The sequence below is a fragment of the Amblyomma mixtum genome, chromosome 9 (assembly GCF_055824585.1).
Source record: "Amblyomma mixtum isolate Tamu chromosome 9, ASM5582458v1, whole genome shotgun sequence".
Taxonomy (NCBI): domain Eukaryota; kingdom Metazoa; phylum Arthropoda; class Arachnida; order Ixodida; family Ixodidae; genus Amblyomma; species Amblyomma mixtum.
The window spans coordinates 99,228,333-99,248,838 of record NC_143020.1 but is presented as its reverse complement, the minus strand read 5'-3'; the positions used below and the strand labels follow the sequence as shown (position 1 = coordinate 99,248,838).

General features: G+C 48.4%; 1 protein-coding gene across 1 annotated transcript; it reads left to right on the top strand.

Moving 5' to 3' along the window:
- Positions 1-1,390: 1,390 nt before the first annotated feature.
- Positions 1,391-20,209, top strand: LOC149330283 (achaete-scute homolog 3-like). Its single transcript, XM_089559809.1, has 4 exons — positions 1,391-1,792; positions 15,684-15,998; positions 17,559-17,681; positions 19,643-20,209. The coding sequence occupies exons 2-4, from the start codon at positions 15,690-15,692 to the stop codon at positions 19,835-19,837; spliced, it is 627 nt and encodes a 208-aa protein (XP_089415935.1). The 5' UTR covers positions 1,391-1,792; positions 15,684-15,689; the 3' UTR covers positions 19,838-20,209.
- Positions 20,210-20,506: the final 297 nt, after the last annotated feature.

The window sequence follows — 20,506 nt, the reverse complement described above, 5'->3', positions numbered from 1 at the left end:
ACCTGAACCGCGCCGTAAATGAAGGGAGGAAGGTGGGGTGAAATTAAAAAGAGAGGAAGAAGTGCCGTAGTCCTATCATTTCACCTCCATCGAAATCGAAATTCTACCGCCGCAGCCGGAAGTAACAAAGTAAGGAGTAATTGAGAACAGAACGAAAGAAATAATGTAAGAGAAATAATGAAGAGTGCAGGAAGAGAAACGCTGAACGCGGCAGTGGATAACAGGACGCCGGCGTGCCTTTCAGTGCCACATAACGACGTAAAAGTTCTCCTGTCACCGAGTGCATTAGCGCAGGAGGATCCGCTCTGTATACCTGTCACCCCGTCGTCCGATCAGCGCCGGAATGCGATCCGGCTTCGCTGCTGCGCGCTGAATAATTGAGCGCCCTCTCGGGGGCGAAAAGGCTGCACAACTGGGAAGCCGAGGGCCGTTTCATCCTTTCGCGGTGTTGTGGGCTTGAAAGGTGGTGGAGAGCTGAGAGTGCCCCTCATTCCTCGTCGTGCCGAAGTAGCTATCCCGTAAAACCCAGTGACAAACAATGTCCCTAGTGCGAGTGTAAAAAAAAAAAGTAATAAACCAGTTAACAGCGATTAGCTGCTGGTCTCTAAATATGTAAATTGGTCTGACTGGTCTGGTTTTCGTAAACGAGTGCGCAATACATTCCGGTAAAGAATCCGGTTGAGAATTACCTCTTTAAAAACGATGGCAGTAGCTGCAAGAGTGAAGGCTTGGACTAGCGCGGTGTTGTGTGCTGTGTTTCTCTTGTACATGTATTGTTTCGGGTTGCTTTATTGTTAATAAATAAAGAGTTAAGGATTGGAGAAAATTGCTGTATTTCAGACTGGATACGAAGGAATGAAAGTGTTAAGGGATCGCTGCTGACCGAAAAGCAGGCAGAAAACTGACTTATATTTAAGAATGTTGTAGAAAATATTAAGACATTCTTTCCTTCCAGTATAACTGTGTTCACTAGCAGTAGTTGAGAGTGAAAATATAGCTTAAAATGAGGGATGGCGGTTCACTTGGTGCCATTCGGCAGGCCGGTGCATATTCCTCGTGTTTCTGCTGCCACATACTACTACTACTACTACTACTACTACTACTACTACTACTACTACTACTACTACTACTACTACTACTTACTGCTACACCACTAAGCCTGAACATGTCAATGCGTAGTAGACAAAAACGAAACGAGTAACTTTTACACTCAGTAATCAAACATTATCGAAACAGATCCTGTCAACCTTCGGCAGTCTGGTTTCCACGCAATAAAGTGTTTTGTCCTCAATATACACGACGTTGTTCGCGATAAGTAGAGTTTAAACATTCGTTAGGGTGGGCTATAAAGTAAATTACAAAAAAAATCCCTTCCCGCAAGCTCTGTGCTGAAACAGTCGCCGATCGACAAATAGCGACGCCACCACTTTTCACGCATGACGTCATACGCCACGCCTCCGCGCCACCAACCAATAGGATCGCTACGCGGCCGCGAGCAGTAGGCAGCTGAGTAGACAACGGTCGTTTCAGTTTCGGAAGCGCTGAGTTTTTGTGTTTTGAACCATTAATTCGCGTTTTTCCTCATTTACGCAGGTTTTTCTTCTTCTATTTTTGCGTGTATCGCTCCGTCTCGCTTCGGAGCGGTCCCCGGCTCGGTCGGAGTGCCCGAATGAATGCGCGCACCGGTTTATTCAGCGGACAGGTGCAGAGGGTCCGAGAAGAGATGCCGATGTCGCACGCTCTAAGCGGATCCGCGTGGATACCGGCGTAGACAGCGGCTGCATGCGTTCCGGTAAGTACTTTAATTTCTTAACTGACGTCCATGACATCAGTGGAGTTATTACTAGGATGTAATTAGAGCGCTCATTTCGAGTAATAAGAGGTTGTTTATGGAGTTTAACGCTTACTGGTGCGTTACGCAGGTGTCGGTATACGCGCCTTTGGACATCAGCAGTTTAGATTTCTCACATGCAGGGCGCTAAGAAAGATAACGAATTTTACTCATCAGATACGATTTGCAGGGTAAAAGGTGTTGCGGAGGCCAGGCAAACAATAATATTGTGAAAAAATGATAACGAAATTTCTTAGCAGAATGAGTGACTTCCCTCAATTTGTGCAGAAACCTTATTTCAGCTTCATAGATTTAGGAATGCCGTTAACTGCGATGGAATCTTTTATCAGCGTTTTGTGTCGTCAAAGCCTTGCTTGAAGTGCACACTCTCTTAAGTAAGTTTCTCTTAAGGAGTTGTACCGAGAAAATGAAACGCCTTTAGCCGTCATGTCGGCGCCCTAATTTCGCGCGTAAACTCCTCGCGTTTGAAATCATCAAAGGCCTCGTTCAAAAATTTTGCGTCCAACCTATATTAGAAGATGAAAGTTTGTTCGGAACAGTATCTCAAAACGCGGCTTCGAATCCTGCTTCGATCTTCGAACGTAATTAAGTGCCACGTGAGGCCACTTAATTGTTAGCGAGTGTCAATTTAGTTGCGTGCTTGTGCCACTGGCTTGTGGTGATTAGCCAACGTTCGTTAAACTCAACTTTCTTTGAAATTCAGAAAGAGGCTGTTGCACAATATCCAACACGTCCGGAAACGATAAAGGCGCAAATAAGTCGCAATAAGCACTGAAACATCCTGGACGTCCTGTGGACGTTTCGGACATCTTTGGGACGTGTAAAGGAGTTTCAGTGCCAATTGGGGTGTACAGAGACACAGTAGCCACACCAAGCAAGTATTAATTACCAACGCTGGCACACCTCTTGTATTAACGTATATAAAAAAGAAAATTGTCAAATTCACGTTATAACTAATCCTAGCGCTTTAAACAAGTAGTTCTCAAGTCTCCCAAAGCGACCGTTATTCGTGCTTCGACCGGCCAAATCGGGCCTACCTTCTGTTCGGGTTCTGCTAAAGCGATTAACAAAAAATATCGCACGCTTTGATATATCTGATAACGATACAGGCGGACCACTAGCGTTTATGCGATATACTAACACGCTTTTCTGTGATTCTTGCTCATATAGCACACTCTTTGTTGAGAGGCTACGGCACCAAAGCGAATGCCTCCTTTGAAGCTGTATGCTGCTTGGACAGGCGAGCATTCGGTACACAGGTAATAAAGCGAGAGTTCCGATAAATGGAAAGATAGTCTCACCATAACTACCAAACGAGCTAGACGACTGGGCCGAGCTAATGACAGCTCTAAAGAGAGTAAAAAGCGAATGACATTCGTATCGAGTATATAGTTTTCGAATCAACGTGAATATTTTGTGAACATCGATTGGAGAAAAGAAATTGCTATGTGTTACGTCAGAGTGTTATGCAGTATACGGGCCTGTGCATGGTGACAATCTTGAAGTAGATTGATATATATCAATGCTGAAAAACTGCGCACAGCGAAAATGGCACACACAGAGGAACAGCGCAAGCAACACAAAGTGTCAGTGACAATGTTATGTCCAACACCGCTAATATGTTACAAACCCAGTTAACCCGGAAACCAAGTTAAGAACGGCTTCGCCTGTGAGTCCGTCAGCTCTCCCTCAGAGAGAGTATTAAATATATTGAAACGCGCGAGTTATGGCCCCTATGGAATATACATAGGGTTGTTCGTTTTCGGGTAAAACCCGATTTTACCCGGTTTTTGCACCCCGAACGTGTTCCTAAAATATCGGGTAAAACCCGATTTTTCCCGATTTCTGAAACAATTGTGCCCACGGAATTGCTGTGACTCCAGTTGGCGCGCAGGCTAGAGGCGGCCAAGGCGGCCGACAGGCGGCTAGCAAATGCAGCGTTGTCATTGTTGTGCCTAGCTAGCGGCAGCTAAGGTACCTGCAGAGACCAGACATGTCTCGGATGGAAACCGAGATGTTGCGCATGCAGATTATTATGTATGTTAATAAGGACGTGTAGAACGTCGATGGCCAGCCCTTGTGAATAAAGTGTTTTTCTCAAAACTGACCGTTGCCTCTCACTGCGAGTAATAATTAACTACAAAATAAACGCCAAATTTTGCAATACCTTCTTGGAAGCAGCCCAAAATATAGCCCTAATTGTTACCCACCGGTTATAGCAAATCGAATAATTTATTAGTTTCCAAATTTAACCCGATAAAACCAGAACTTCGGAGTTTTTCCACGAAAAACCCGATTTCTCCCCTATTACCGAGCCGAAAAATAACGCCCGATTTTTACCCCCCGAATTTGAAAAAATATAAAACCCGAAAACGAATAACCCTAGATATACATCACTGTTCTATTACTTCTATGCAATCTGCTGAATGCGTTTCGTTGATTTTATCGTGAGAAAAGTGCTTACGAGCCCAGCAGAACATTGCAAAACCTTGTTCGGATAGGTTTTTACGCCTAAGAGTAAACGCTGCGGGCTATGAGGCAAGCTGGAGCGAAGGGATTTGAATTAGTTTCAACCACCTGAGGTTCTTTCAATTGTAACGAAACCAAAGAACATGGGGTTCTCTGTGTTTGGCCTCCATGAAAATACAGCCGCCGTGGTCGGAATTTGATCCGCGCGGACTCCTGCTCAACAGCCGAAAAGCACTGCCACTGAGCCACTTTATGCGGCGGCTTCGAAGTACTTAAAAAAATATCGAATTTGCCAAACATAGCTCCGGATTAAAAAGCACTATTTGAGTTATCTTCGAAACGTTTGGAATACCCGCGCAGCCCTAGTAAATGGATACTAAAGAGGAGGCAATGTCTTTAATGTGTTGCTCCATGTCTCGAGATGAAAGGGAAGCGTTCTGATAATTACTAACATCTTAAATTGGTACGTGGGAGTACGGTTAGAACGTTGTCATCTAATGTACGAAGCCGTTTGTCAGTGGTCTGACCTACCGCACAGCCGCGAAGAATTTATTGCATACAGTACACTGGCAACGCTCTGAAATTTCCGCGTTTTTTCAGAACTTTCAGGAGGGTTAGATGGTCGCTTTTTTTTCTTTAGTGTTTGTTCCTATTTTACAGGCAGTACTTGGTCAGTGTGAGTCCCTGTCGGGTCCGAAAAAATATGGTAGCTACTGCAGCCACTATATATAATATTCAGTGATTTTTTTTTCTTGTCACTCCTTTGGAAAGGTTAGTTCGTTTCTCTTAGACCGCATCACTATCAATTCTCGGCTAAACGATATCGTTGCCAGGAGCTGTCCTGTAACACGAAGGATCAGATTCTTCTGCTTGTGTGGTCCATTTGGAAGGTCACGATTTTCCTTTAATATATGCTGCCCTTGACGTACTTCTCTACATTCCAGCGTCTAAACGGGTGACTATATTTCTGTGGTGCATCACTATTTAAATACACTTCGTTTTTCTTGCAACATTCGTCTTATGCGCGGTTTGCCAGTTGTTACAGCTGCACGCTTCGAGCTCTACGTCTTGGTCAGTCCACCACAGCGGACGTGTTGTGATGCAAGAGGAAGAAAGAAAGAAACTTCATTTACAACACATCCCTCAGGCTCCGATAATGATGCCCCGAGTCTGCTTCACCAAGCTCAGCTTGTCATCCAGTCGGCGCTGCGCCGAAGAGGACACTATAGGTCTCTTCGATTTGGCAGCACCAGCTGCACCAGTTCAAGGGGTGCAGCACCGTCGTCCTCGTTTTTCCGGTGCCGCGCGCGCCCTCTGCACTTTTCTCCTCGTTTTGTCAAGGTGAAAGCCTAGTTCTGCACGAGTTCTGCACGAGGGGGGCGCTGCGGACGCCAGTGAAAAGCGCCCTCTCCGACCGACTCCGTATTTTTGTCCGGGCAAACCGGTCACACCTCCCATTGAGTAGCTGCGCGAGCAGCGCGCTTTCCCCTGAAAAAAAAAAAAAAAAAAGCCAGTTCTGCACGTACTTTGCACGTGTTGGTCAGCCTGCAAATCTCTTTGTGCATTCCCGAGCTTTTTCCCTCGTGCTTGAACGCTGGCGAGCTTCAGAGGATTAGCAAAATGTACAGGGGCGCTAGAAAAAAATGCGAACAGCAGGGCGCCCACGCGCTGCGCAGTCGGAATTTATCTTCAATGCGTTTTTATCTCGGTAGTAACAAAAAGACGCTAGAGTGGTACATTATTGTATCACGGATGTGTCTAGCGTATTTGTGTTGCGAGCCAAGTATAAGCGTGACGAAAATAAATTCCAACAGCGGAGAGCCTAGGCACTGCGCTGTTCGCATTTCTTTCGGTCGCTGCAGTACGCTCTGAGATGTAGGTTAAAAGAAATAGTGGACAGTGAATTTTTTTTTTCGCTGCGAACTTGAAAAAAGAACTGCTAGTGGATCAGGCCCACTACGTGAAGCAGATTGTTGACGAAAAAGCCGGTACCGTAACGGCGAAATGTGTATCGCAAGTAAATGACGAGATCATTTAAGACGTGGAATTCGAGGTAAATACCATTTTTTTTTTTTGGCACGGCCATCTTCGCAAGATGCTTAATTTCGTGGGGTGACTGAGCACTTTGGTGCATGCAGGTTTGTTGGCCAAATAATAAGGATTTTGTTACGTGTTTCGATGAATAATGATGGAAATAATTTTTATTTTAACTTAAAATAAAGTGGCCTTAAGGCGACACGCGAGGCTGAGGAGAAAAACGAAAACACGCACGAAATGCGCCTACCAGCTGCTTGCTATATACGGCTAAGAGAAAAAATGCTCTAGTTTGTCAATCGCTACAACGGAGATAAGCGGTTCGTATAGTTATTTTAATTCCGATTACAGCGCACGCGCATCCCCAAAACAATTATTTGCAGAGCCATCGCTCATATGCAAACGCTCATTCATGTGCAAGCAAACATTTTGATTATTTTTATTTTTTGAAATTTTTTACATGTAAAGCAACTTCGAAAATTGAGCCCGGCGTCACAAGTCGGAACATTCAGGCGATCACTGACCTTGCCTCACACGCGTATGCATAATGCCGCTAGCTGCAGTCAGTCTCCAAAATAAAAAACGGTAAAAAAAATGAGTTTCGTTAGCGCGAGCTTTACTAAACACTGCATGCTTAGTGAATTACAGCAAAAACTGCGCAGAAATAATATTACGCGTGCGACATACCAAACGTGTTTAGTAACAGGAAAAAGCTTACTTCACCCTGCCCATAGCAGTTATCGAGGCCTGCCGTTTCTCGTTATCATCCATTTCATACGCAACAATTCCGGACAAAAACATTTTTGAATAGTAAAAAATGTATTACCGCATTTTTTTTTCATATACTGGAAGATTTGACTATAGCAATCTCCCATCGATAGGCTTGCATTTTTTTTTCGTATTAACGTTTTTCCTATCGTCAACTGCTCGATACGAGCGATGAAAAATATTTAAGATTTTGCTGCATATAGAAAGGGTGGACCATTACCTTCAATATTTCCGTTGCTGTACGTTACAATTTTCCAATATTAAATTTTTTTTTCCCAAGAATGTAGGACATCACCAGGAAATCTGTAGAATTACACGGGCATTCCTTGGCCGTTGATGTTCAGAGAACTATTGTGACAGCCCCACACACAACCAGTTTCTCCACTCTTAGAACGTCGCGGAATTCACAGCGAGCGGCAACACCACTTTTGTGCGCCCGCGAGCAGGACGGCACGTGCTCACAATGAAAGAGAGAGTGCCAGCTGCGCGAGCAGCACGCGCGTACCAGCCGACAGGCTGCTGGCTCAATGCGCTCCGCCGGCGACGTGCCCGGACAGCAACGCCAAAATGACCGGCAGGGGAGAAGTGGCGCTGGTGCAGTGGGAGCAAACTTCAGGTGCGCTTCCCTAGTGCAGCACGGCGCGGCTGCACTTGCGCCTTCGTTTTGCCAGTGGCCGGTGCGCGCTAGTGTACGGGCTGTATCTGCACTTGTTGAACTGGCGCTGCACACTCACGTGACCACTTGGCACCGCTGCAGAACTAGTACAGCCAGTGCAAGCCAAATCGAAGAGACCTTATACTCCGTCTCACAAGATGTTTGCAGCACTACGAAAGGTAGAGCTCTCTCGTCCAATCAGGATGGCGCGCACTACATTAGTGTGTTCCTACGCGCCTGTGGCTCGATCCACCTGATGTCCAGGTGGCTTCTTTCTACCTCTAGCAGGTGGCGCTTGATGTCTTTTTATTCTTTTTTTGGTTTGTTTTTGGACAGGCGGACGCCCGTTCCAAAGGGACTAGCCCCACTTTTTTTTTTGTCGCAACCTGTTCTGATCAGTTCCTCTGTTGTCGCGAAGCCCCCTGCTTCGCCTGCTAGGGGAAACAGCACACTGTCGGTGTAGAGCACACAGGAGACACAACAGACTCGACCGACGCCATGTTGGAAAGTGGCGACGCATCACTACCTAGCAGCAGGCCTCCGCAGAGCTGTGTCCGTACGGGCTTTGTCTGGTAATATCACCAGTGATTGAAACACTCCCTACCATTTAAATATACCTGTCCAAACCATGTTTTTAGTTGCAATGCTTATTGTTTTGATTAATAGTCATACACTCCTCAAATATTCGAGGGACTATTTTCTGTGTTTCTGCAGTCCTGATTGGACGAGAGAGCTCTACCTTCCGTAGTGCTGCAAACATCTTGTGAACTTCTGCCCGGACGCTGCCTTTGTGCGGAGACAGCCTACACAAGCTATAGACAGATGCAACTCAAGAGCGCAGCGGGTTTTCCCCTTCAAAGGACCCCCCTTCCAGCCAATGGCTTCGGCCGATTCACATATGACCCTGCTAGCGTGATAATGCAGGAAGCAGCTCGACAATGCAGGAAGGGGATTACCCCTTCCATAAAAAAAATTAAGAAGCAGAAAACCAAAGTAATGTTCAACAGCCTAGCAAGGGAACAGCAGTTCGCAATTGGTAGCGAGGTGCTGGAAGCAGTGCGGGAATACGTCTACTTAGGGCAGGTAATGATGGCGGATCCGGATCATGAGAGGGAAATAACTAGAAGAATCAGAATGGGGTGGAGCGCACATGGCAGATTATCTCAGGTAATGTATGACAGTTTACCAATATCCTTCAAGAGAAAACTATACAACAGCTGTATCTTACCGGTACTCACCTATGGGGCAGAAACGTGGAGGATAAGGAAAAGGGTTCAGCTTAAGTTAAAGGGGTGGAGACACCAAATTTTGAAGCTATAAAAAGCCTGCTATGGGATTCCTATGTATGCAAGGGCACTGACAGCCAAGTGTTGGACACAACAAACGCTTAAAAAATATTTTAATTCGGTTCCAAAGATTACCTAAATGCTCACTCTCACGACCTAGAGCCATCGCTAGCGCCATCAACCCTGACGTCACAAGGTGGGAAGAAAAATTAAAGTTTTAGTGACGTCATATCAAAATACAGTGACGTACGATGAGCGGGGCACAGCCGCGTGAGCGCAGTCGACGCACCAGCGAGCCGCTTTTGCTGCTAACCGCCCCTCGCTCGGTTTGCGGCGCGCCGTTGCGAGCAGCGTCATACCGTCCGACTGCAGCTCGCCGCCTGCGTCCGGCCTGCTAGATGTCAACGGCGGGCCGCTCGCGGCAAACGCAACGACGGGAAGCGGCAGCCAATGCCAACGCGGAGAGCGGCAGCGTCATGATGACATAGGGCGCACTCCTTGGAGCCGGGCGGCCTGCGCCAGTCTTCGTGCCGACCGCCGGCATCTGAAGAACGCGATAGTATTGTTTGTTCACGTTCATAGCAAACCCTGGGATATATGAATATCAAAAATGCATCGTTTCTGACGATCGTTGGCAAATACCGAGTTCCTGCAGTGATGACTGCGAAGCAAGCTAATTTCATCCCATAGCCGGTTTTGTGCTGCTGCTACCTGGTGCGGTTCGCCTGCCGTCTGCTAGTTCCGTTGCTGAAGACGTCGTGGAAATCGAACATATCTCTTATTATGGGACGAGTTCACAGTAAAGGGGTGCCGAGCGGAGCACGTTTCTGAGCGCTGGCCAGTCTCGAAGCGCCCTCAGCTGCGAAGTCGATACGAAACCAGCTAGGCCTAGCGACGACTAGGGCAGTCTGGGACCAGCGCGCAGGTCGTCGCCCGGCGTTGCCGCAGGCAGTGTCGTTGCCGAAAGATCCACTTTTAGCACAGTCATGCTGTCGTATCTCGAATCTAGGAAGCATATCCTTTCTGGTAGCATGGCTGATTTGTATTTTCTTGTGCGGACGTGAAGTACGCCGAGCCTGCCGGCCGGTCGGCCAGCCTGGATACCGTCTGCCGACGTCATAAAAGCGAGCTGAAGAGTGTTCTTGACGTAAATAATAAACCATGGGACAAGAAATGTGAAAAAATTGTCATTTTTGAGGATCGCTGACTAATACTGAGCTGCTGGTAGAGGTAACAACTGTGATATGAGCAAATTTCTTGCCACAACCGCCTCTCAGCTGCCGCTGGCCCGACGTTCGGGTCCGGCTCGCCTGGCGCCCGCAAGGTCCGCTGCCGAAGGCGTCGAAGAGATTGACCATACTATTATTTTATTGTGAGATGATGCTGTTGACACTAAAGCTATTTGTGAAAAGTAGGCCTTTTATTATAGCGCAGGCTACTTCCGAAGCGCCGGCCGCTTGCGAAACAGGCTATAGGCCTAGCGACGACCACGGTAGCCAGGCAGCAGCAGAGCTCGTCGCCCGGAGCGCCCGCGAGCGGTGCCATTGCCGAAAGCTCCCAACATAAGCAGGTATATGCTTTGTCGCTGCTCGAGTATAGCTGGCAGTTCTGATAACAAGGCGATCTTGTCTTTTCTTGTTATATTTGTACACCATCCCAAGCAGCGCTCAGGTACTGCTGCACTGCGGCGAAGTGTGACACCGGTTGTGGGCGCAGCTTGGGTAGAGCGGCGCAGCGATGCTCACTGGCATTTTGGAAAGTGTTTCGCATCCTCACGCGAACTCGCGAAGGCGATATTTTTTTTTTTTGATGACATATTAGCGTGTCATCAAAAAAAGTCGATGTCCTCACTCATTGGAATCAGATCCGTCAGAATCCGAGCTGCTATAGCCATGCCGTTGTTTTTTTTCATGCGCTGGTCAGCACGTGTGTGAGAAAGCAGACGATGCAGCAGTTGATGCGTCACAACTTTTGTGGGCCCACGTGACCAGGCGAAGTAGTTGATCTTCCCCCTCTGTGACGTCACTGTACAACTCGGCGTTCCGAAACCGAAAATCGTTCACCTAAAAATGCGATAATAAATTATTCACTGTGAATATATGAATATTTGAGTGTGTATCATGCTTCCTGGAGCCATAAGAAGCGTTTGAAACTAAGAACGCGCGAACCATAAATTTGGTGTCTCCACCCCTTTAAGGACAACGCACCGTGTTATGGAAAGAAAAATTATAGGTGTAACGTTAAGAGACCGGAAGCGGGCAGAGTGGTGAGGGAACAGACGCGGGTTAATGGGCTTGGGCAGGGCTTGTAATGCGAAGCAAGATAACCGCTGGTCCTTTCAAGAGAAGGCAACCGTAGCAGGGGCTGCGGAAAGTTAGGCGAGCGGATGAGATCAAGAAGTTTGTGGGGATGCGGTGGCCACAGCTGGCAAAGGACAAGGGCCTTTACCTTGCAGTGGGCGTAGTCAGGCTGATGAAGATGATAGTTGAAGCAACAACGGCAGACAGTGCTCAGATGGCCACACCTCCACAGTGTAGACCACTAGTAAACATAACAAGACCCTTGCCACGAAAGTGGCTTATGGCTGCTGCCAGCATGAGGGCGTGCATGCTGCACGTCAACGTTCGGCTTTTGTTTCCGTTACCAGTCTAGCCCGCTGACTCGGCTACGGACGCAGCAGCTGAAGACAGACGGTTCTTGAGCTGCCTCCCAACCGTTGGTCCCTAGCTTGCAGCTGATGCAACTGAGGAGATATCTTCGATGCGTCCACATCAGGTATTGTCCTGCACATGGCGCAGAGAAAAGCGCGGTAGTCCCTCGAAAGCTGGCCGTGGTTAAGTGAAAACGTGATTCCGGCATGGCGGACATGCTTTAGGCAAAGAAGAACGCAACTTGCGGCGTTTGGCCGCATGGTGCACGCACACACACGCACAAATCTCTTGGTCTGGTGCACTGCATGTCGCGCAAGCACTGAGAGCAAATAGTTGGGCTTGTTGGCACCGGTCTACAAACGGAAGCATTTCCCAGCGGTATAATAGATAAGCACGAACATACACGCACGAAACAAGCGCTGGACTACGCGGTGGTATGCACTGGCACGCAGCCGCACCGCGGCGCTGCGGTGCGTTTATTGAGGGGCTTTACCGCCGCCGGCCGCCATGATTGAGGTGAGCGCGTAGCAGACGAACTCCTGCTCCGAAAGCATGTTTTCTTCGCGTGTCGCATTCAGACTTCCGTTTGGAATCCGCGTGCATCGGAGATTCGGCCGCTAAGTCGCCGAGAGCCGCACGAAACTACGTCGTAAACGAATGCCAATTTGATTGGGAAGCTGTGCTTGCTAGCGCTGCTCGAGGGGGCCGAGAAAACAGGCGCAGCGACGAAAGTTTGTCGCGTGTTTAGTTCCCCTCGATTCCGGGATATAAGCTCGGATAGCAGTCAATGACAGCAACGCTTCCGTGAAACCGGAGACCCGCATGCATAGTTCAGGCACATTTGCGGGAAGTGATCGGTGACTCGGCGCCACTCGACAGCTGCGGCGCGTCTGCGGTGCTCCTTGCATAACTGTGGACTGTGTATCTGCGCAGAGCCGCTGATTTTCGAGAATACATATCTGACCGTGATATAAAGTTTCATACGTCAATCCTAGGTTGACGTGCAAAATTCTTGGACGAAGTGCATCCTAAAAAAACGCAGGGCGACCACCAAAGTTTGCTTAGATATGTTGAATGAAAGGATGTGACCTCGTGCTTTTTTTTGTCTTGAAATGTATTCGTGGGACATGCGCTTCGTTTTTCGGTGGAGTCGTGGCCACCCAGGCGGCGTCCTATGGCGGACGATGTGAAATTTGCGCTTGCGTCAGGTTGATACTGCATGGCTTGCGAGGTGCACGGCCCTTACCAGAACAGCTCAATTTTTGCACCGTGAACCGTGTTGTCAGATGATGACACGAAAAAGAGACACGATACTGATAAAGCGCGGGCTATCAAGTGTAAGCTAGCAGGTACTCTCGTGTCGAATTTTGTCAATACGGCGTGCACAGTGCAAAAGTGAACGACTACCTAGCCCAGTTTGCTGCTTTATAAGCGGCCGTTGTGACAGCCTATACGACCACCTTTGTGCAGAAGAACGACTGCTCCAGAAAGGTAAGAAGGCTTCCGATGTCCGGCCATGTGCGTGCGTTGTGTGCAGTGGACTCCTACACAAGGCATAATACTGGCCCGTTTTGTCAGACGTTTACTCGGTGTGCTCATGCACCGCGGACGCCGCAGCGAGAGGCCAAGTCACCGATCACCTTCCCGCGAGTGTGCGTGAACTATGCATGCGGCTCTCCGGTTTCACGGAAGCGTTGCTGTCATTGACTGCTATCCGAGCTTATATCCCAGAATCGAGGGGAACTAAACACGCGACCAACTTTCGTCGCTGCGCCTGTTTTCTCGGCCGCCTCGAGCAGCGCTAAGAAGCGCAGCTTCCCAATCAAACTGGCATTCGTTTACGACGTAGTTTCATGCGGCTCTAGCGCTCGGCGACTTAGCGGCCGAATCTCCGATGCATGCGGATTCCAAACGGCAGTCTGAATGCGACACGGGAAGAAAACATGCTTACGGAGCAGGAGTTCGTCTGCTACGCGCACCTCAATCATGGCGGCCGGCGGCGGTTGGTATTAGTGCACTGCACGGGCTCGGGCCGGCCCGAAAGCCCGGCCCGGCCCGCGGGCCGGGCCGGGACATGATCTGTTTTGCCGGGCCTGGGCCGGGCCCGGGCCTGGAGTTGCGGGCCCGGGGCGGGCTCGGGCTTACAGCTGCGGACCCGAGTCGGGCATGGGTCCGTTCAGAAACGGCTGGTGTCCGACTATTCATTCACTAATGCAGAGAAGTACACAACTGCGGCGTTGGAGCAGCGACACGGGTGAGCTGTGGGTTATAGTACGCGCTGAGAAAAAAACTAAGCTTTATTCATTGACATATTTATTTCTTTATTTCCCCACCGCGGTGGCTTAGTGGTCAAGGCGCTTGATTACTGAGCCGCGGAACCAGGGTTTGCTCCTAGCCTCGGCGGCCGCATTTCTATTTAGGTGGCAGACACGACAGCCATGTACTTTGTAGTATCATCGCTCGTTGTATAGAAACTCAGGTAGTCAAAATTATCCGGAGCCCTCTTCTTCGGTGTCTCTCACAGCCCGACTACCCTTGTGTCCTTAAGCCCCAAAAACATAACTTTTATTTTATAGCTATATTTTTCTCATGTGAGAAAACTCGCAAACTAAAGCGCGTTTGGTTTTCTTTTTGATCAGCTGACCGCTACGTCTCTAAATGAAACAGCCACGAAAGATCGCGAGAGTTTGTAAAGTTCATCTCGTAACCACATATATCCCTCCTTGCTTCTTCAGCCTGGTTGTCATGACAAGTCTTTTGCCCTGTAAGTTATCACGTGATTCGCGCGTTATCTTCTGCTCCACCAGTAAGAATAAAATTCACCCGGTCTTAATTGGTCATTGATCGTTCATCATCCCAAAACATATTTATCCACTATTAGAAATGCATTCGGGAAGAACATATTAGTTTAGGACGCTTATAGTATTCAAAACACACACCGTGAAATACTCAAGCCTTTTAGCTTTTCGTTTCTGCTGAAAGGCGACCAGTTCGGCTACGAATTCAACCTGTGAGATCGCGTTCACTAAAAAAATGACATCCCACTGCTTGCTAGGCAGCTTTAATGTTTATACTTCCGGGTGGCAGAATATAACATTAAAACCATGGGGGAATACAAAGTAGTCTACTACGCCCGTTTGGAGCAATTTTTATTTGGCTCTCGGAACTTCCAAGTTTATCTTTGCGCACTTTCACGAGATCACTGTCCAAAAGACGGGCCTGGCGAGCACTACTCTTAACCACTTCCTTCAGGGTTAAAAAGAACCAACTTTCTGCAAGCCAAACTGTGGTTTCAGAACCTTTGCCGACCAGTTTCTTATCGGTCGAGTAGCAGTCTACTTGCTCAGAGTGAGCAAACGGGCCGGGCCGGGCCCGGGCTGGGCTTCACTTCGGGATTCACGGGCCGGGCCGGGCTCGCTAGAGCGATAATTTAGCGGGCCTGGGCCGGGCTCGGGCTTCAGGTCTCGGGCCCGGGCCGGGCTTGGGCCTCCGATTGAGGTCCGTGCAGTGCTCTAGTTGGTATATTAGCTCTATGGGCGGCAGGGTGCCGCGATGCGCGCCCTGGGCGGCGGCGCACCGCAGCGCCGCGGTGCGGCTGCGTGCCAGTGCATACCAACCTGGTATTCTTGTCTTCGTGTTCAAATGCTTCCGCGCACACACACTATATCATCTGCACTCATGTCTTTATCTAGTGAGTTAAACTCATGTTTCTTTTTCCAGCGCTCTTTAGGAAGCTTTCTGCAGCGATGTCTGCAATACGGAGATATGTGGAAGCTGTCTGGATTAAATAAAGTGCTATGTCGTGGCTGAATATGCCCAAGACTATGACAAGAAGAAACATTGATCTCGTGCTTCGTGTCGCTCAAGACTATAGGGCAAAGGCAACAGCTAACGCAGTTGTCCTTGCTCCGTCTCCACTGCGACAATGGGGCCTCTCGGTAAGGCGACGTGTCCTGTGCCCCTCGCAGCCCAGCATGGACGAAGCAGCGCTGTCTCCATGTCCGGGCAAGCCGCTGTCGTCTTCCTCCGTGGCCGAGTACGTCACCCTGACCCCCGTGATGCCGGCCTACCCCCACCACCAGCAGGGCCACCTCCACGAGCAGTCGGCGGTGGCTCTCCATCCTCCGCACCACCAGCCCGCGGTCGCCATGTTCCCCACCACGGGGTTCTTCTGCGGTGGGCCGCCAGAGACGCCACTGGAGATGCCAGACCTGCCCGCGGTCGCAGCGCCTTCGCCCGACTTCTCTGTCAACTCTGACTCGGAAGACTCTTCCTCGGACAAGGTATGCACGACGTCAGAGATGCAGCAGGGTTGCAGGGGACGGGTGTGGCATGAATAGGGTCGACCGGTGAGCCAAGTGCAGACGTCGTCCACACATTTATCTGGAGAGCGCGAGCGGAGTGCTTCCAGTGACATCTGCTGTTGGACTCTGGGTTCGAAACAGCTCGTCTGCGAGGGCACCTTAAGTGTAACAGATCTGCTAATTTTTGGGTAAGTTGGTGGTCTATGACTAGAAAACACATAGTTGTCATTTGTAGTTTCGTCTTCGTTTCAACCGCGCATATGCATTCTAGTTATACCTTATAAGTGCGCCGAATTACTGTTTTAAGTTCGATGGGTTGCCAATATCTGCGCACACTGTTGGCAGCCTGGGGCGCCGTTTCTATAGCGATCTGCAGAAGTTACGATGCACCATACCATATGTTCTCATTGTAATGTAGCAGGCATTCCGTACTATCGCTTTCGCTCGTAGCTCGAAACATATAGCACCAGTCAGTGAACAGTACTTACATCTACTAGCACAGTAAGTGACGGCCAGTCGAACATGAAACTATGTCACGAGGCGCTCAGATATTAAAGGGGCTCTGAAAGGGGCTCTCAAGAAAGTTGCAGTATTCCTTGGATGTTAAAGGACGATACTTCATAAATATTATCTAGCAAACATTTTTAAAATCCGTTTAGCAGAAGCTGAATTATCTGCAGTCAAAATCTGAATTTCAGCGTTTTCGCGCCTTTCCCTATCCTCTCAAGTTTTGCATGCTCGAAGGCTGGCGCTCCTCCTACGGCCCCACTGCCGAGGGCGGAGCTTCCTGACCCGCCGGAGCGACGATGCTGACTGGCCATTGTAGCAGTGCGACACCCGAAAGAATGTAACCAATAGCCATCCCTGAACAGAATTACGTATGAGCGTGTGACGGAGGAGGGCGCGAGCAAGAAAAAGTCGCCGAAAAGGACTCGCCAACTTTCGCGCGCGATTATGGGTTCTCTGCTGCGTGTAGAAAGTGTATAATTTGGCTCCGGTGTTCATGACAACAGAATGTAGCGATTGAGCGAATTTATGTACTCTCCTTGGAAGGCATTTCAGAGCCCCAGTTGAGCTTCGAGTGCAGAAGCCCATCACAATTATCGGTCAGAGACTGCAAAGCAAGTTCAAGCGCTTTAGGCAAATGAGCAGATGTCTGCACAGTCATTGTCAAAAATACAGGTCACTGTTCTACGCCATGCCACCAGAGCTCCAATTCCTCGGGGGCGAGGGGATCATCGCCCTTACTCTTCCAGAGCGTAGGAGAACCTCCAGGTGTTCTACAATGTGTCTGCAAGGTGATCCTGCAACAAACCCCACGGCCTGTACATTTTTGACAAAGACTGTGCATCATATGGTGATGTTATTACATACTACGGGCTTATAACTTTTGCGGCGCCATTCCAATGCACCAAGTTGAGTCATAACCAGGAGGGTACCTGCCGGTATTCAGTTAATTCATGCAACTGCATGTCTAAGCAGTATAGTGCTACGACTGAAACGGTCTGGCTTGGCGTTTCTGTGCGTCCACACCTGCAGGGAGGCGCGACGGACCCCTTTGCGCCCGAGTGCAAGATCCCGCTGCCGGTGCCCTACTCAGCGTACGACTACTGGCTCGAGCCCACCTTCATTCGCCGCCGTAACGAGCGCGAGCGTCAGAGGGTAAGGATTGCTGCGGTCCACGCACTCTAAGCCTATTATGGAGTAAAAAGAATGCAAGCTGTCTTCTTGTGCACTCTCTTTTATAAGGGAGTGAGCTAGAGGACAAATTTACTCCCTTTTTACTCCTTTCTATTTAGAGTGCAGGGCAACGGGAAGAGCACGAGTACTACACCAGACTTGAACTCTTCTTTGAGTGAAAAGTAGAGCTAATTGATGTTACACTCTACACACAAATACGGGAGTGAAAAGGGAGTAACATGTGCTCTAGCGTGCACTGGAGCTTACGCCCCTTCTACTCCTTTTTGTTTAGTGTGTACCGTTTGCAGAGAGGCGAAGATGAACTAGAAAGGCAGAAAGAGGCTAACAAGAAAAGTTACGGTTGGTTACTCTACATTGGGGGAAAGCATGATCAAGCAGCAGAGATGTCAAATAAAGGCACAAAATTTTGATTGCCCCGTTTCTGCTATGTAACATTGCTTAAGACACCAGTACACTTGAATAAGCACGAGGTATTCGCCTACGCCTACATATAGGTTACAAGAGCTATGAAAAAACTGCAATATAATCGCAGCTTCATCATTTTAATTCACTACAGAGTTAAAGCCAGCCTGCCTCAATAGCCAGGATAACAACAAATGAAGCAGCTACCATTATACCACAGCTATGATACCGGTCTGTGACGCAAGCAAGATGCAATGGCGCTGCTGTTGGCCCAATGATGTCACAGTGCACCTGTGACGTCGTCCCTCTGAGCAGAAATAGCGAGTATATCCTAGATTCAATTGTGAAAGTATAAGAAAGGAAGTTTCAAATGCAATGTATTTTTAAAAAATCGCGATAGGCCCGCGTGGCAGACTGCCCTGGCTGGGGGAACCGGACAGCAACGCGACCCATAGAAATACATTAAACAAAATTGACAGTTGGAGAGTGCTTCAGAGAGAGATAAAGATGGAAGGCAAGGAGGTTATGAACCATTTTGAAAAACTGTGGACAAAGAATGCAACGCAATTTAGAAGCAATTTTTTTTTAAGTCAATGTTTGTTGTGAAGCTGTACATACATACTCCCAAAAGGTGCTCTGTCAACTGAGCGTTTCTCCGAATGCACAAGCTTCTAGTAGGGGAAGAAACACGCAAACAAACAAGCGCTGTTTTTTTTTTTTAAGAGCCCAATGAACTAGAGATAAACTTAAGTAGAACAGAAAACTGGGCGAGTTGGTGAAGGTTCAACATTATGTACAGCGCGAAAAACTAAGATAGGGGAAGAAACACGCAAACAAACAAGCGCTGCGCTTGTTTGTTTGCGTGTTTCTTCCCCTATCTTAGTTTTTCGCGCTGTACATAATGTTGAACCTTCACCAACTCGCCCAGTTTTCTGTTCTACTTAACTTCTAGTAGAGTCCGACATGCTGCCGCGTGCACTATATATATTTGCGTCCTAAAACAGGCATTCAAACTAGACACCTCTACAGGAAAAGGAGCTCACAAACGACGCATGAAAACCGAACGAAAGCGAACAGAACACCATAGAAGACGACGACGCAGACAATTCCACCATAAGAAATTCAGTAGTTTATTTAACGGCTGTATGCAAATATCCCACAACCGAAAATTTGGTGCCTGTACTATATCGCTGTACTTCTTTAAGGTCATGCGTGTTGCAATCCGGTTGTGGAACTCGCCTTAGGGCCCATATGTAGTAATGGGGCACTCTGATTGGCAGTTAGCTTGATGTCATGCCACTTGCACAGCATTCAAAGGACTGAGTTAGCGGAACAAATGAACCACATTCAGCCTCCGCAATAGCGCACTGAATTGCTAATCGCTAGTAATTGGTAAGATTGCAGACTACCATTCCGAACCTTTCGGCCAAAAAATGGTTTCTTGCCAGCAGGTTTCTGCATTCTTCAATGGCCGTAATTAAACAGTGAATGCAGCAGTTTTCTTTCCAACGTCATTGCAGGTTCGGCACGTGAACGACGGCTTCGAGCGGCTTCGCAGCCGACTGCCTCTGCCCCCTCGCGACAAAGACCGCCGGTTAAGCAAGGTGGAGACGCTACGCTATGCCATCAGCTACATCAGGCACCTCCAAAGGCTGCTAGGCCTGGTCTGCGACGAGGACGACGAAGATACGGAAAATAGCAGGGGCCGTAGATAACCAGAGCTTATCGATTGTAACGGGAAAGAGGAGATATACCTGTGAATGTGAAAACGAAGGTGGTATAGCTATGCCAGTTGTGGGGCTGAAATACCGCACTCTGAGCGGTCCGAACTTTGCAAACTAGTGACCACACTGGGCCAATCATTGATGCAGTACAGAGATAAAATAGTAAACGTAAAAACGAGGGTGACGGCAAAAGGAAAGAATGGCGACACCTTCTCAATACAGAGAGACTTCACACTTAAGCCGATTGTCACTCCACTCGCAGAATTCACATGAACTACACAGCAGTGCTCGCAACATGGTTGATGTGTGTGGGTGCATGTTAATGAACCCAGTGTCATGTTCTTTCTTTTCCATGTTTACCAAAACACAGATGACTCCAACTGAAAAACTGCAATATATTTACAGATGTCACTCAGCTTTGCTGTACGCCTATTTTTCTATACACATGTACAATGTAGTTCTTTCCAGCATAAATCCTCGCTCCAAAGAACTAATACCACACCTGCGCAAGTGTTTAGACACTGTTCAGAACTATCTTTGATGCAAGTAGTCTTATGATGCCATTTACAGTGTATGTACAGTGAAAATGTACAGTGCATGCCCACGAAAACGATGCAGTTCTGGGAGTCTGATATGTGTTAAGAAAAACGCGACCAAGGT